This window comes from Mauremys mutica, chromosome 11 (genome assembly GCF_020497125.1).
Source record: "Mauremys mutica isolate MM-2020 ecotype Southern chromosome 11, ASM2049712v1, whole genome shotgun sequence".
NCBI lineage: Eukaryota > Metazoa > Chordata > Testudines > Geoemydidae > Mauremys > Mauremys mutica.
In genome coordinates this window covers 56,357,153-56,374,561 of record NC_059082.1, presented here as the reverse complement: position 1 = coordinate 56,374,561, position 17,409 = coordinate 56,357,153, and the positions used below count along the sequence as shown (strand labels likewise).

The following is a 17,409-nucleotide window of genomic DNA, read 5'->3' as shown; positions in this document are numbered from 1 at the left end:
CTCACAAAGCAGGGTACGCCGCGCCGTGGAGATCATGGTGGCAATGGGTCAAGTTCATGGTGTGGAACGGCGATTCTGGGCCCGGGAAACAAGCACGGACTGGTGGGACCGCATAGTGCTGCAGGTCTGGGATGAATCACAGTGGCTGCGAAACTTCAGGATGCGTAAGGGCACTTTCCTTGAACTCTGTGACTTGCTGTCCCCTGCCCTGAAGCGCCAGGACACCCGGATGTGAGCAGCCCTGAGTGTGCAGAAGTGAGTGGCCATAGCCCTCTGGAAACTTGCAACGCCAGACAGCTACCAGTCAGTAGCGAACCACTTTGGCGTGGGCAAATCTACCGTGGGGGTTGCTGTGATTGAAGTAGCCCACGCAATCGTTGAGCAACTTCTCTCAAAGGTAGTGACTCTCGGAAACGTCCAGGACATCATAGATGGCTTCGCCGCGATGGGATTCCCAAACTGCGGTGGGGCTATAGATGGGACTCACATCCCTATCCTGGCACCAGCCCACCAGGCCAGCGAGTACATTAACCGAAAGGGCTACTTTTCAATGGTGCTGCAAGCACTGGTAGACCATAGGGGACGTTTTACCAACATCTTCGTTGGGTGGGCGGGCAAGGTTCATGACGCGCGTGTGTTCAGGAACTCTGGTCTGTTTAAACGCCTCCAGGCAGGTACTTTCTTCCCGGACCACAAACTAACGGTTGGGGATGTGCAGATGCCTACAGTGATCCTCGGGGACCCAGCCTACCCGCTAATGCCCTGGCTCATGAAGCCCTATACAGGCGCCTTGGACAGAGAGAAGGAACTCTTCAACTACCGGCTGAGCAAGTGCAGAATGGTGGTGGAGTGTGCTTTCGGACGTCTCAAGGGGAGATGGCGGAGCTTACTGACTCGCTCGGACATCAGCGAAAAGAATATCCCCGTAGTTATTGCTGCTTGCTGTGTGCTACACAATCTCTGTGAGAGCAAGGGCGAGACCTTTTTGTTCGGATGGGAGGTTGAGGCAAATCGCCTGGCTGCAGTTTACGCTCAGCCAGACACCCGTGCCGAGAGAATATCCCAGCGGGAAGCGCTGTGTATCCGGGAGGCTTTGAAAGCAAGTTTCCTCGGAGAGCAGGGTAACCTATGACTCTCAAATTGCTTTCAAGAGAAACTGACCCTGGGCCTGTGTCTGTATGTGTCGATTTCGATCTGCGGTTACATACCCCGTTCTCCAAGTTTCCCCCACTTCCAAAGCACGTTTTAAAGCAAATTAATTGTTACACTCATTATTAATAAATCTTTGTTTTACTTTGCATTTCTGTTCAGGTGTTGAAACATGGACGCATACTGTGCTGGGCACGGTGTGCACTGATGTACAGACCGCTTGTTCCATAGAGGAATGACATCCTCCTGCTCCTACATAGGTCTCTGGGGTGGGGGACGGTTGCAAGTGGTTGTGCATGAAGGGGAGGGATTGCAGGAAGGGGTGGGTTTGCAGGAAGGGGCGAGTGGTGCCTTCTTTGGATAGGGGTTTGGATGACGGCAGTGGGCTGCGGGTTTGGGCGTAGGAAGGGGTGAGGGGTGTGGGGGAAGGGTGAGTATCTGTCCGTGGATGAGGGCTCTTGTTGGGGCTCAGGGCAGCGGAGAGGCTCGGTGCTATGGTGGAAGTGCATGGTAAGGGCAGCGTGCCTTAACATTAAGGGGGTGGCAGGCGCTAGGACCCTGGACAAGCATACACATCACAGAATGACCCGGGGCAGCATACACCACACAGAGTGACCCCGGTGCCTACTGACTGCAGTGTGTGTGTGCCCTGCAGTTGATCATGGCCCCAAGTCTGTACCCTGGTAATGTAGGCTATACCGTGCAATTATAAATCCCCTCCCCCCCCATACACAAAAAAATCCTCTGACACGAAAGACGTGACCGAAACAGTGAATAACAGCAAACAGCTTTTAATAATCTAATACACAGTGGGGGGATGAAACTTGGATTTGGGACTGGGTGAGCCTGTAAGGGAAGCACTTCTACAAATGTATAGCGTGAGAGGTGTGTGGTACATTAGCGCTATGCAGTGGTGCAGTGACAGTTCTCACGGCCCCTACCGCCCCTCCGTCTTTTGGGTGGGGGGGGGGCAGGACTTCTTGGCGGGGGAGGGCGGTTGCAGATACACTGCAGGGGGGCTCTGTCCTCCTGCCTGCGGTCCTGCAGAACATCAACAAGGCGCCGGAGCGTGTCCGTTTGCTCCCTCATTAGGCCAAGCAGCGTTTGAGTCGCCTGCTGGTCTTCCTGCCGCCAGCTATCCTCCCGTTCGATGTGTGTGCAATGCTGTTGACATAGGGTCTCCCTCCACTGTCTCTGCTCTGCCGCCTCGGCTCTGGAGCAGGCCATCAGTTCCGCAAACATCTCATCCCTAGTCTTTTTCTTTCGCCGCCCAATCTGCGCCAGCCTCTGCGAGGGGGATGCCGGGGCAGTCCAGGAAAGAGCCGAACCTGTGTGATGGGAAAAGTAACTGATTTCCTTGAACAGATACATGTTTGCGAACAGTGAACACAGTCTAGTCAGTTTCTCTGAACAAGACCATACAGGGCAACAAGTCTCACGAGATCTCAGGACAAGTTCGAGATTTCGGAATACGCTCTCATTGGCTGCGGCATTGCACAGGAGAGCAGACAAGTGGGGAGAGACAGCTGAATCCGTCTAGCAGACAGTCCTGGTAAGCCTTACAGTACATTCTGCTTATCAGTTAATGGATAGCTGTGCCCTCCCGCTAAAGGCAATCTGGAAATCATATACTCTGACCCTTTTCCAGCCACTCCCGCCAGTGCACGGGAAAGATCAATGTATGCTTTTCCTATGTGGCCTACAACACGTGGCTGTTAAGCGAGGGTCATTGTTATGCAAAGTAAAAGTCAACCATTCACAACAGTAACAATACACTAATTGCCCTAATTAGATGCAGCATTTCATGAACGAGATCACCCTGATGCGGGTCCCTCGGAGTCACAAAGAGCGGATGCTAAGGGAAGCCCTGCAGAGACCAGGACCATATGCGGCCATGCTTGTGGAGGCGATGATTCCCATCTACATAAGGATGTCCTGGCGCGGAAGAGTGTGCTTCCACGGAGCACCCAACAAGGCACCTCTCCCCAGGAACCTCCTGCGGAGGCTTTTCGAGGACCTAAATGAGACCTTTCTTGAATTGTCCCTGGAGGATTATTGTTCAATCCCTATATGTGTGGACCTACTTTTCGTATAGTTTTTCATTGAAAATTTTATATATAGCATTTCTATTTTTTTATACCTGTTTTATAAAAAATAAATGTTTACATGTTTATAGCACTTACCGCCTGATCCTTCCCCTGATTCAGAGTCCGGGTTAACGGCCGGGGAGGGTTGGTAGGGGATCTCTGTGAGGGTGATGAAGAGATCCTGGCTGTCAGGGAAAGCGGTTTTGTGTTCGCTGTCGCCTGCGCCGTCCTCCACAGACCCTTCCTCATCTTCCCCATCGGCGAACATCGAGGAGGAACTGTCCAGGTTCACTATGCCATCCACTGAGTCCACGGTCACTGGTGGGGCAGTGGTGGCAGACCCACCTAGAATGGCATGCAGTGCCTCGTAGAAGCGGCATGTCTGGGGCCGGGCTCCGGAGCGTCTGTTTGCCGCTCTGACTTTTTGGTAGCCTTGTCTCAGGTCCTTGATTTTCACGCGGCACTGCATTGCATCCCGGCTGTATCCTTTCTCTATCATTGCTTTGGAGACCTTCTCGAAGGTCTTTGCATTCCGCTTGCTGGAGCGCAGTTCCGACAGCACAGACTCCTCGCCCCACACACCGATCAGATCCAGGACTTCCCGGTCTGTCCATGCTGGGGACCTCTTTCTATTCTTGGATTGGCCGGACTCCTCTGCTGGAGAGCTCTGCATCGTTGCAGGTGCTGCAGAGCTCGCCCCGATGTCCAGCCAGGACGTCAGATTCAAAGTGCCCAGACAGGAAAATGAATTCAAATTTTCCCGGGTCATTTCCTGTGTGGCTGGTCAGAGAATCCAAGCTCCGACTGCTGTCCAGAGCGTCAACAGAGTGGTGCACTGTGGGATAGCTCCCGGAGCTACTAAGTTCGATTTGCATCCACACCTAGCCTAATTCGAGCTAGCCATGTCGAATTTAGCGTTACTCCACCTGTCGGGGTGGAGTACCGAATTCGAACTAAAGAGCCCTCTAGTTCGAATTAAATGGCTTCCTGGTGTGGACGGTTGAGCGGTTAGTTCGAATTAACGCTGCTAAATTCGAATTAAAGTCCTAGTGTAGACCAGGCCTAAGTCTATGTTCCTTTGTTCCACCCTTTTTCTAAACAGTCTCCCATCAGCGCAGGACTGTCTCTAACCTGTTTATCATTGAGAATTAGCCGCCCGAAGGAGATCAGTGACCAGAGACTGATGAGTGTCTATCTAGAAGTGGCGCGCGAGCAACCGATACATGAGCTGTTCTGGCTGGACGCATAGGTCATGTTATGTGTTGCTTACATCCTGTTCTCTGGTGCTGATACGCACGCTGGAGTCCGAAATCAACTGCCTGGGACTGTGTGCTGACATTTCTGTAGCATTTCTGCCAGAACGCCGGTTTGCTAGAAAGCAGGCAGGAAGCAAATGCAAATGTGGCTGTGAAACCAGCCAAAGCCAGTGGGAATTTCTTTGGCTTAGAATGGATTTTCATGGGAAATAGTTAAAGACAGAAAGTCCTGACACCCCTTAGAAGAAAAGGGAATGTGGTACCGATCCCTGATACAAGATCTTCTGTCCCCTGTGACTCGCCTTCCCTCCGCCGTTCTACCAACCACCCCAGATTTGCCTTAGAGGGAACATCACCTAGCGTGGGTTTCCCCAGACTGCCCTTCCAGCATGACGTGAAGAGGGGCCCCATCTTCTGGGAACTCAAATCAACCCCCTCCCCCCCCCCCCCCCCCGCTATCCCTTGTCTCAGCCTAAACATACAGGTCCAAATCCCGCTCTCGGTTGGCATTACCAGGGCTAGTGCAGAATTTGCCTCAAGAGCTGCAGTTCTTGCTGAGCGGGTGGCAGAGGCTGAGTGGGTGGTTACCAGGCAGAGCTACTTCAGAGAGTGACCTGGGGGGTTGTCTGCTGCTCCATGGCAGGTGTCCATGGGCCTCTCCTACACGCCCTCGGAGGACATCTGCTCTGCTACCATACCCCGGCTCAGGTGGGGAAGCAGCGTCTCTGCTGAGAGAATGGGCTGCTTTGTTCCTGCCAACAAAAGCCACAGTGGCCAGACAAGAGTAGGGCTGAAGGCTGCAGTCCCATAGCAACCAGTGCTCCTGGCCATCCAGGGCTGGGCAGGCCCTATGCTAATGAAGGAGATTTGAAACTTAAATCCTGATCTATACTTTCCTGTTGATTGTGGGCTCTTTAAACGCTGTAAGTGTCCTCTGCAGAGACCACCAGAGAGCAGCTCAGCAAGCAGCGTTGCAGTGAGTTATAAACAGCACCTTGTGGGACAGACCCCACTCATTGAGAGAGGGACTGTGGTGTACACCCTACAGCCAGGGTTCGCTGACCCTTTAGCTTGGTAAGAGAAGCCTTCTCCCAGACCCATCTCCCCTCCCACCACCTCTGTCCCCCACTGTTTCATGCTGAGACCACAGTTGCAGAGTTTGCTCACCTTACCCACCAAGCCACCCTCCTCTCCTCACTCAGATCCCTCCGAAGATCTCACTGCTTCTGCATCAGCTGCAAGGAGCGAGTCTCCTGTACTTGAACAAATCCAAACAAGCTGTAAGTCATTCGTCCTCCTTGTGCTTCCTGGTTCGTCTGCATCCACCTCCTAGGTCCCACCAAGATCACATGTTCTCATGTAAGCTCCTTGGGGCAGAGACTGTCTGTATCGTACGTACAGGGCCAAGCACACTGTTGGTGTTAACAAATTAGAACTGTAGTCAGCCACACCAAAAGAGAGTGCTGCATCTGGCCGGAGGCCATGTTTCTGTAAGCACCATTGTACTGCTCCAGGGACCCTGCTCTGGGGGTCCTTTGAGTCCCTGTTACCTCATCAATGCACAGCTGGCTGGGACCCTCCCCACCTGCCCCTCACCCCTTCTTGGGGCATTAGCTGTGTTCTCATAGTCACATTCTCCAGTCTTTTCAGGCAAGAAAAAATCCAGTTAATTATCTGTTAGATTAGCAGGAGATGAGGCTAGAGGGAAAACCAGCAGAGCGCACTGCTGAGAACTGGCAGCTCATGAGACGAGTGTCCTAAAGAGCCTCAAGGGCTTAGACACATCTGGAGTTAATAAGAGGTTCTGAGTATCTGGACTTCACCCTATCACAGGAGCAGGCTGGATTCATGACAACAGTGTGAACCCGGAATCAGTGTGTTCGCTGAGCTGGGATGTGCTCAGGGAGAAGGTGGCCCAGCCAGCAGATCTGTTTGGGGGGCTGGCCGTAGGAGGGCTTACAGCCTCCACTCGGAGGCAGAGTGGGGCATTGCTCTCAGGAAAGAGCTTTCCTTTGCTCTGGGGACAAGACCCTTTTAAATTGCGAGATGAAAAGTCGTTTCAAACAGGAAACCCAGATGTTTTTGTGTACGGGAGGGTCAGTTTTGTCAAGTTTGGAGCTTTTTCTCTCCCTACGAATGTTGAGTCAAGCGAGGTGTCGAAAGTGCCCCTTTCCCACGAGAAGGGTTGGATTGGACAAATGGGTGAGAAACCGGCTAAAATGGACAGTCCTGGACACAGCAGGTAAATGGCTCTGCCTGGTGACAGCACGAGGGCCTGAGGCAACACATGAAGGCCCTTGGGGACGTTCGCCAGGGTGGTCCTGAAAGTGGCGCTGGTGATTTTGATGATGAAATCTCCCCATGCACCCCACTCCCTGCCAAAAGCCGCCCCGTCCCACAGCTCCACTCCCCGTGGATTGGAGCCTCACCTCCCAGCCCCAGTGTGGGAGGGGCCCCGGAATCCATTTAAGCCCCTGGCTGTTTACTTTCAGCTGAGCCGCTAGATTACAAGGTGTCAAGCTGGGTAGTTTGGGGAAAACATCTTGTGTTTGGAGAAGGGATTTCTCTGCCCCTCCCACATTGGCCGTGAACCCCCTCACCGACAGATACTGCACAAACCAGCAGGAGAGCTAACCCTTTTCCTGCCAGGGACACACTCACTGTGCCTTTGCTTTAGCTCTGGGGAGCAGCGGGAGGCGGGCACTGATTCCTGCTTGCAGTAGCAGCCCTAGTTAGCCTAGCATGGCCCATCTCACTTGAACCTGGTGTGGAGTAGTGTGCTAGGGTCCCTGGCGGGCTTGGCCAGGCTTCAGGGGGTGCAAGGTGCCTCTCGACCTTAGGGTAGACACTCTCTTTACTAAGACAGGAGATTCTTATGGCAAGTGCTGCTTCTCTGGGGGCATGGCCCTGCAATGGATCCCCGTGAGACCCACCATTTTAATCACCTCCTGCCAAGGCCTTTTTGTGGTAGATGCCAATATTCCTTTGGCTAATAGAAGGGAGAGGGAGCCCTTCCGGGGCTGTGAGAGAGAACGGTCCCTGGGCAAAGAGAGAGAAGGAGATGATGGGCCCCTAGGCTGAGACACAGTGAAGAAGAGCTCCGTACGCCCAAGGAGCCCAGCAGAGTGGAGTGATGCTGTGGTGTGTGTCTTCTCCACCCCACCCCACCCCCGAAAGGGATGGAGCCGTGCCCGGGGAGCCTGGCAGAGCACCCTCAATCCTATTTTGAGCACCTTCACAATCTACTGTGGCGGGAGCTTTGTTCGTGGGCGGAGCATGGAAGAATGCCCCTGCTGTTCCCCACCCCACTGCACCCCATGCTCTGTGCAGTGAGAGGCTAGTGGGGTGTTGTAAATCCCCAGGGAGTGGCAAAGGCTTGTCACCCCAACATCCCGCACTTCCGGTTTGCTGTCAGCTCCTGCAGCATCTATGCTAGGAGGAGGATTCCCAAACTGATGGTTACCCCGAAAATCCCCCTCGGGGATTCCAGAGAGGGGGATGTTGGGAATCCCTGATTAACATGTTTCTTCCCACGGCTGCCCCCAGGTCAGGCCCTGTAACTGATTCTGGCTCTTGGGGCATAAGGCCAGTCCTACTCCAGTCCGGCTGCAGAGGATGGGCCTGAGCTGACAACTGGTCCCTCCCTGATGGGGGTGCAGGAGGTCAAGAAACAACCTGTGGAGCTGGGAAATACCCGCCCGTCCTCTCTCTCCCTATTGTGCCCGATCTCTGCTCTCCCCAAGCCCCTCTGGGACAGTGCGCCGTGGGGGCTGATTCACCTCGGAGACAGGGCGGCCGGCGGCCTCCGCTAACGGCGCAGGTGGGCCCGCAGCCTGCAATCGGTGCATTGTTGGCAGCCTCCCCAGGAGGGGCTCCAGGGGCTGATCCCCTGGGACGGCCGGGAACATGGACAGACCCCGCCGGGAAGGGGGTGGGGCACTACCAGCCCCTATAGCCCTGCTGGGCTGGGGGCAGCCGTGGGCCTGGCTGGAGCAGAACTCACCCCCCACCCCCGCTGCTGGAGCGCTCCGCAGAGCTTCCCCCGCCCCTTCTCCCTCTCTCTGACTTCTCTGTGTGCCAAGAGCTGCTCTGACTCTGGGCCCCCCACCCCTCCTTTCTCCTCCTCTTTGCTTTCCCCTCCTCTCCCTGCACAGGGCAGGGACAGGCAATCCGGTGCAGCCAATGTGATCCCAGCAAGGGCTTAGCTGGGGGTGGGCTGTTGGGGGGGGGGGAGTCTGTCATTCTTTCTCTGGGCAAGGGGGAGGGGATCTTCTCTCTTTCCCTTGCTCTCCTCCGCTGCCACTCGTCCCAGAGAGCAGAAGCCCTCTGGGTTCTGGAGGGGGCTGGCTGGCTTAGAGGTGGAAGGCAGTTGGGTCAGACTCCCCTCTTTTCCCTTCCCCAGAGTCTCTCCTCTCCCTCTGGCATGGCGAAGTTCTGCCCAAGCTAGAAGACTTGGAGGGGCGTCCCAGGAGCAGAGCAACAGCTGGAGGCAGAGAGGCACAGCTGGCTCTGCCGGGCTGGGCGTGAGCCACCCACCCACCCGCACTGCTGCCGGGGTGAAGTGAGCCAGGATGTCCCAGCTGTCCGTCAACGATCACCTGGAGGGGATCCTCTCTGACTTCGAAGGTAGGGCTGGGATGGGGAGCCCAGGCTCTCGACAGCCGGCTCCTGCTTTGTCCAGGCTGGGCACCGCGTCCCATGCAGCACGAGCTACATACCCAGCTTTGCTCTCTTACATCCCATTTACCCGCCCTGACCATACACGTTGTGCGGCACACAACCAGGGGGCCAACCACCTCCCTGCTGGCATCAGCAGGCACAGCCACTGAGCTTCACCTACTCCTGCCACCCTAGGTCTCTGCCCAAGGGCCTGTGGAAACCAGGAAGCAATGCCCAGGAGAAGTGACTCCTGGAGTGTGACATAAAACAATAGCCAGAGGAGGGGGGGAAAGGACTGCCCCAAGCCAGGCTGCCCTCTCTAGATTCAGGAACACTGGCTCAAGCTTTCTTTGGGACTCGGACCCAACCTGCATGAAGAGGAAATCTTATAACACATGTAAATGGCACTGATAGCACATCTGCTGTGCTGGAACGGGGCCTGGGCCTTGTGTGTGCAGGGCGGTGTGCATGTGTGCGCAGCTGTGCAGGCAGGGCCGTGCACTTGTGTCAGGGAGTGTGCGTAGGTGTGCTGTGTGGAGGTGGGGGGGGGGGGATGGCAGGGGGCTCGGTCTGGGATTTGAGGCCGTCTGCAGGCCTGAAAGCACTCAGCAGTGCTCAGTGGCTGGGCTGGCTGGGGAGGGCTCAGAGCGCAGGCTGGCTCAGGCATTAGACTGAATGCAGGTAATTAAACCCAACCCGCAGTAGGAGTCAGATACAACTTGAGCTTGGAAAAACTCTGGGGCTGTGGGGGAGGTGGGGTTGGAGGGGGAGGCTCCAATAACCAGCTTGTGTCTGTTGAAACAGGAAGGGGAGCAGGGGAAAAGCTTCCAGTTACCAGCTGTTGCTGTGGCATTGATTCCGCTTCAGCATTTCACAGATTGTAATTAAGGAACGGCTCTCGCCAGCCTGCAGCGAGTGCCTGCGAGGCAGGGCTCTGCTCCTTGTTTAGATTACAAGGCAAATGTGCAGCCCAGCAAGCCAGAGAACAATCTCCCCTTTGAGAGCACACCCAGGGGCTGGGATTGGGGCCCAGGCCATCCCCGCGCCCTCTGTAGTTTCTGTTCGAGGGGGCGGAGAAGGGGCCAGTGCATTGTGGGATTGGAAAAACTTGGCCCAAGCTTTTGAGTCCAGTGGCCATGTGCTTTTGTAACTCTCGGGGTGATGTGGGGCTTGCTCAAGGCTCCGGGAGCAGCTTGTAAGGAGTTCATGGGGGGCGGGGGGAATTCTGCTTCCTAAAAGCGCATCCTAAAAGCAGTCTTGTAGCTGGCAGAGCTCGGGGGGCGGAGGATTGGGAGGGGGAGAAAAGAAGGAAAAGAGTCAAATAAAAGCTTGCTTGGCTTTATTACCTGTATTAGGGTGGTACTCGGGCCCAATGTGGCCCAAAGAGCCTGCAATCTTGAGAGACAAGTTATGGGAGAAAGGAAGGACTGTTATCCCCTGTGTTGGGGAAACTGAGGCACAGAGACTAATCCCAAGGTCACCCAAGGAGTCTATGGCAGAGCTGGGAGCTCCCAGTAAATGGGAGCCAGTTAGCTCCTAAGGGCTTGTCTACATGGGAAAGCTGTAAGGTATGGCATAAGGGAGGGTGTGAATTTAAACCAGTGTGATACCAGTATAGCCCCGGCCCCATGTGTACAAACTGCGCTACAAAGCTCTGCCGGCACCGCTGAGTAGTCAGGGGGATGAAGAGGTGTGATCCTGACCAACAGAGCTGTCCCAGCAAAAGCCCCTAGTGTAGGGTCCTGACACCGCTGCCAGTGTCCTGGGTCCTGGCACCACTGCCCCCCTTTTAGCTGTGTCTGTGCCAGGATTGCTGGGCCCGAGTAGCAGTGTAGTTACACCAGCACAGCCCACCTCGGGGAGACCTGGCTCCTCCTGGTCCAGGAGGGCCTTGTTTGGTGGAGCTTGTGTCCCTTTGGAAGTGGTTTAAAGCATGCTGCAAAAAGCCATTCTTAGTCTGGAACAAGTGTGTCCCGGTGCGGGGGTTAGCCTTGGGGAACTTGAGTGGCTCAGGGATACTGGTGTAACTGGAAAAGTCTCTTGTGTAGACAAGCTCTAAGCAGAATCGGTGAAAATCGCTGGACTGCAGCATCTCAGCACCTCCTCACTAGGTCAGGACCAGCCCTTGCACTTTCCTCACCCTGGGCTTTTGCTGCAGCCTCCTAGGGGACGGGATTGGGACAGTGGGAGATGCAGAAGGCAAGGACAACGTGGGCAGGGCAATGCCGCTCCTGCAGAGAATACCCCTTGGAGGAGAGAAAACAGGGCCTAGGACTCCCACTGGTGCCCTTCCCCCACAAGAAACGGAAACTGCCCCCTTCTTCCCAGGTCTCTGTTGCTCCCTCTGGCTCTCGTGGAAATTCTGAGGGCGGCTGGGGACGCAGGAGGTGTGAGAGAAAGCGGGACCCATCCTGAGTCAGAGGCGTGGGGGTTTCACACCTCTGCCCTCTCTGGACGGGGATCTGCAGCATCCTACAGGTTCCACCTCTGCTCTTGGAGAGGATCCGAGGCTGTGCTGCTGAGGGATGAGCCAGGGAACTTCGTTCATGGGGCAGCATTGCTAGTCCACAGGAGATGCTGCTGAGCTGAGAGCAAAGCTTCCCCCATCTCTTCGGCTCTCCTTTGTTCAGGGGGGATGTGGGCGGCTGGTCTCAGATCTGACAGTCCCTGGCTGCCAATCTGCTCCTAAGAGTGGTGAGGGAACCTGAGAATCAGGAGCCCTGGGTTTGATTTCTGGCTCTGTTCCTGACCCTGGGCAAGTGACTTAGGGCTTCTTTCCGTGGAGCAATTGTCTGGAATGGCTATTCCAGAATAGCTTCCCATGGGGACACTGTTCCTAAATAAAAGTCACTGCCCTCTGGAATAATTAGTGCACTTCCGAAGCTGAGTATTAGTCTGGAACAAAATCATTTTTATTCTGGAACAGAGTGTCCCCATGGGCAGCTATTCCAGGAGAGCTGTCCTGGGCAACTTCCCCCTGCAGACAAGCCCGTGATCTCTCTGCTGCAGTTTCCTCATCTATAAAATGGGGAGATGATGCTGATTTACCTACCTCATGGGGGCACAGGCTTAATCCATTGGTGTTTGTAAAGTGCTTTGAGAGCCGTGCGTGGGAGGCACATAAGCAGTGCCACGCTTTCCCCCACGGCCTCGTTTTCTTGCAGAGGGTTGTTGCTGTGTTAGCAGATGCTGGGGACATTCTAGGAGACAATTTACAGCAGCGTTGCCAGTGCACAATTTCCTGTGATATTTGGGGATGATCTTAAAGCCCCAGCTCTTGGAGTCAGGTTAATATGGGAGTCTCAGCAGTGCCATAACGAGGGCAAGGCGAGTGAGGCACTTGCCTCGGGCGCGGAAGGTGAGGGGCGCAGAAAGTCTCTCATTCGGTGGCAATTCAGTGGCAAGTCCTTCCCTCCGAGAGGGACTGAGGGATCCGCTGCTGAATTACCGCCGGTTGTCGGCAAAGGAGAGGGGCGGCACGTCCGGCTCTTCGGCAGCAGGTCCCTCAGTCCCTCTCGGAGGGAAGGACCTGCTGCCGAATTGCCGCTGAAGAACAGTGGCAATTCAGCGGCAGGTCCTTCCCTCCGAGAGGAACCCGCCGCTGAAGAGCCAGACGTGCCGTCCCTGTCCCTTGCCTTGGGCGCAAAGATCCCTAGTTACGGCTCTGTCTTGGCTTCCATTTCTTTGAAGACAGTTTCTGACCCTTCTGGTTAGAGATAAAAATGAGGAGCAGCTAGTGCAGCCCGTGCAGTGCTCCATGGGTACCTACTCTCTGGGTAGGGGTCCATAGAGGGGTTGGAGGCTGGCACCTATGGGGCTGGCAGTGAGGTCCCTGGCAATTCAGGTGGTGGTCAGTGCCTCTCCCGCAAAGTCCCTCCCTGGGTGGGGATCACATGACCTGGCCTGGCTGAGAGTGGAAATGGAGCATCAGGCTGGAGGGGTTGGATCTGCTCAGCCCCTGCAGGCAGCCAGTGGGTAGAAGGGGGAGGATTTCCCCCCTCTAATTATCCTTTGCTCTTTCCTGGAGCCAGTGGCCGCTGGGATCCTGGAGGTGGCTCGGGAGTGGGGCAGGGCAGGTAGGATCAGAGAGTAACCTGACGCCTGGCTCCTGGAAAGCTGCAGCCTGTTATTGCCTGGAAAAGAATGTGCATACCTAGGATGGCCTGCGTTAACCCTTCTGCTCCCAGGGAGCCCCCAGCACCAGGGGTCATGGTCCTGCCACGGGCATCTGGTATTGGGCGCAGATTGCAGTCTGGGCCCAGCTCAGGGTGCCAGGGTTGGTCCAAGCTCTGCTAATAATGCAAAGTAAGCAGTACCCAGAGGCAGAGCCTGCGTTGCAAGCTCTGTCCCATGCCCCCATACCTCCATCTCCTGGCCCCTTCTCCCGTCTCCTGCCACCATCCGCAACCTCCTCTCTTCCCCCTTCCTCACCATGTGTCTTCATCCCCATTCCTCACCCCTTTCCTCTCCAACCTTCCGATTTGTGCCATTGACCTCATGCTCCCCTGCCCACGGCCATAACCTTTGCTCTTTGCTGGCGCCCCGCTCACCCTGCTGCCCCTGCCAAGGTGCCATGGCAGCCCCTCCCCCAGCCCGCTCATTAGTTGCTTGGGGACTGATCCCCTCTGTCCTCACATGTGCAATGCTGCCCGCCAGTCTGCTGAGGGCGCAGACTCGGATCTGCCTCCTGGCACAGCATTGCTTAGACATTTTGCTCATGTGTCTGCCGTCGGAAGCTCTCCGAGCACTGTGCACACTAGCTAGGTCTCCTGTTATCCCTCTGGGAGGGGAAAGTAGCAGTGTCCCTACTTTGTCCATGGGTAAAGTGAGGCACAGAGAGGCCAGAGGTGACAGCATGAGTCTGAGCCAGGAAGAGAGGCGAGCTCCCCATGCCTGCCGATCCATGGTGATCACCACTGGACCGTGCTGCGGGTCAGTGTCCTGGGTACGGACTGTGCCCGTGGGTCGCTCCACGTGTGCTATATCTTTCGTGTGTGTGAGTGCACTCGGGGCTGGTTTCAGCCTGTGGGTTCACCTCTCCCCTGCTCTGTGAAGTTCTGTTGGAAGGTGCCCCAAACGCACCCCATCCCCTTCGCATTTGATTCCTCACATGGTGCAGCCTCATCAAGTACTGACCCACTCCCCGTATGTCACGGTACCAAAAGCCCTCCGTGCACTCAGGCCTTTTTGAAGAAGGCAGCAGCATGGCCTAGTGTGTAGATCGAGGGGTGGCGTTGGGAGAACTGAGTTCTATTTCTCACCCTGCCGCTTTCCAGCTATGTGACCTTGGGTGAGTCCCTTTACCCCTCAGTGTGTCTGTTACATTGTTTGTTATATGTGAATAATGAAGGTTGCCCACCTTTAATGTGGGGTTTTGCAATCCTCCGCTGAAAGCAAAACATTAATACTTCATGTCATTAGTTGCCTGGGGAATTTCTGGTTATGTGCAACCCAGTCCTAGCTCTGGTGGATCTGTGGGTGCAGAGGACATGTGTAAAGCCATCCCTGAGGGTGCTGCAGGCCCCCAGTGAATTGAAGGATACGTGAGCACCCCATGCCCTGGGTCTGTGAAGCTATAGGATGCATGGCAAAGGGGGCAAACCAGCCACCTGCTGACCCTGATAAATCCCTGCCCTGCCGGAGAGTGCGTGATAAATGAGCTGGGCCTGTGGGCCCCTGACCTCAGTTGAGCACTGGCCAGAGCTAAGGGAAGTTTACAGACCAGGCTCCCCAGGGCTAAGAGCAAAGGGTGACCACGACAAGGGAATTAATGACAGGCGCCCACCTCTGGGCTGGGTGGAGAGCATGTCTCCTGCATGGAGAGACCTCCTGTCCCCATCCCTACTCCACTGCTGGCAGACTTTCTCCTGCTGTACACCCTCCACCAGCTTGGCTCTTTAGGGCTGGCCAGGATTGGACATGACCTAGGTAGAGGTGGACCCAGGAGTTAACCATATGGCATTAGCATGTTCCCCCTCCCCCGGTGCTGCTGCTCCGAGAGGAGCATCTATGTAGCAGGTCTGCAGTGTCTCTCTGCTGGCCTTGTTCTTACCGCAGCTGGCCAGCAGGGGCTGCTGTGGTAGCAGTGCTGCTGCCTCCACCCCTGGGCCTGGGGCAGCACCTGTCTGGGCCATAGAGGAAAAGGCCAAGGTGGGGAGCGCAGACATAGCGTGGTGGTACTGTGCAGCGGAACACCAGGCCGGCCTCCAAGCAGTGCCCAGGGGAGTTCACTGACATCACTGTTACCACAGCGCACCTCCGAGACTGAAATAACAGACAAGGTGCAGAGAGGTGGGAATTAGGGTCTGTAAAGGGGCAGCCAGCAGCAGGTGTGGCTGGGGGGAGAGGAGGAGAACTGGGGTCTGCAATGAGGGGTGGATCACCTCGTTCTGACAGCACAGCAACCAGGAACCTCCGCCATCAAGACCAAGCTGAGTGAGCTTTGCTATGCTACAGGGAACCTCCAGCCCTGAGGCACAGCTGGATCATCTCCTCTTACAGCAATTCTAGCCTTAGGCTATAACAGCGTCCCCTCAGATGTACTGAGTGCACTCGGGGCCGGCCACCTTGCAATACAAGTGCATCGCTTCCCTATAGCCCATCCCCAAGACATGACTGCATCGTCTCTGCCCTAGCACGCAGGAGCCCACTTGCACCCAGAGATCTGCCTGCTTCACCTGCCCTCTATCGCAGGACAGTATCCGCCATGCTGGGACCTAATCTGCATCAACTCTGCTCTACTGTAGCCCTCCCTGGGCTCTGCATGGCTTCCTGCTGGAAATGCTGTTCGCTTCTGACTCAGCAACATCGGTCGTAGATGCTCCCTCTGCCATGACGGTGGCTTTAGCTTCTTCCTTCTGTTAGGAAACCAAAAGTCCCTCTCCCCTCGTCTTCTGCAGACAGAGCAAGTATTCTAACCAGGGTTCATGTATGGAGCACACAGCTGCAAGAGCCTCTGCATTTCAGAGCCATGATCCCCCCCAGGCAGATCTCCCTTCTATGCCAATTCTCAGAGAGCAGCACCGGGGTCTTGGAGGACCTCTGATGGCAGGAGAGCCATCCTAGTGGTTCAGAAAGTAGCTCAGAAGGAGGAGGGGGGATATGAGTCTAATTTCTGTCTTCCCCCAGGCGAGCGTAGTCCTTCAAGCCAGGTTTATGGTCTGTGTCCAAACACTGAGGGGCTCAATGAACCAACACTGTTCCCAGCCCCTTCCGGGGAGCAGCTGATTAGAATACTGTTGGGCTCCCCTGGCCCCGCTTGCCTTCCAGCTATCCCGTCTGTTGGAGTGTCTCTAGCACTGTGGCTGAGAGCGGGCCGGGGGCAAAGCTCCGCTGTGTTCAGCACATGCTGGCATGCAGCACTGGATGGGAGGAGATGTGTTATTGAGGGCTGGCTGGCTCCGATAAACATTAATATGAGCTGGCACCGTTCATCTCCTAAGTCACTGATCAGCTGTGCCACAGGTTAGCAGTGAGGGGAATTACGCTTCGGTGGCCTTTGTGAAATGAACTGGTGGTTCAGGCAAGTTCCTAGTGCAAAGGTGGCCACATCGCGATAACCACCTTAGCATCCTTGTGGGCATTCTCTGTGCCTGCAGGTGCTGCCACCAGATCAGACTTGAGCCTCATTGGCGTGGCGCTGTCAGGGTAAGGAGATTGCCCTATGTCACTCCAAGTTTTGGGAGCTTTTGGTATCTGGATACCTACCAGAGTAGGCAGAAGAGACTTCAGTGTAAAATCTCATGCAGGGGGACCACCCCTCTAATAAAGCAGCAGTTGCCTGAGCATGGGTGAATGGCAAAAGGTGAAACAACCAAAGGTTTGGAAGCCGATTGAAATGATTCTCTGAGCCGTGGGAGTCTGCAGAACTGGGCTGTCGGTTTCAGGAGCACAGACTGCCTGATACTGCTTGCTCCACGTACCATGGGTGAAATCCTGCCCCACCGAAATCAACAGCAAAACTCCCCTTGACTTCCTCAGGGCCAGGATTTCACCCCAGGTGAAGAGCCTTCCTTCCCCTGGCTGACAAGTTCTGCAGCTGGTCCTAGCTGGAAGGGGAGGGCAGTGGCCTTGGTCAGGCAGCTTCTCATGCTTGGGTGGTTTCAAGGGGAAACCCCTCTCACCTCCATCCTTCTGAGTTTAGTCTCCTCTGGTTTCCTAGGACCCTCTGAGAGTCAGGCGGGGGAGGTGAAGGGTGAACTGCCTTTCCCACACCTGTCTGCATCTCGGGGACCCTCGTTCGGCAGCTAGCATGAGCC

The 17,409-nt window shown here is 55.5% G+C and overlaps 1 protein-coding gene across 1 annotated transcript in view; it reads left to right on the top strand.

Moving 5' to 3' along the window:
* Positions 1–8,766: 8,766 nt before the first annotated feature.
* Positions 8,767–17,409, top strand: part of SEPTIN12 (septin 12) — a 67,020-nt gene continuing 58,377 nt past the window's right edge. The window contains exon 1 of the mRNA XM_044978793.1: positions 8,767–9,118. Coding sequence (XP_044834728.1) covers positions 9,064–9,118 — 55 coding nt within the window. The 5' untranslated portion in view covers positions 8,767–9,063. The remainder of the gene's footprint in view (positions 9,119–17,409) is intronic.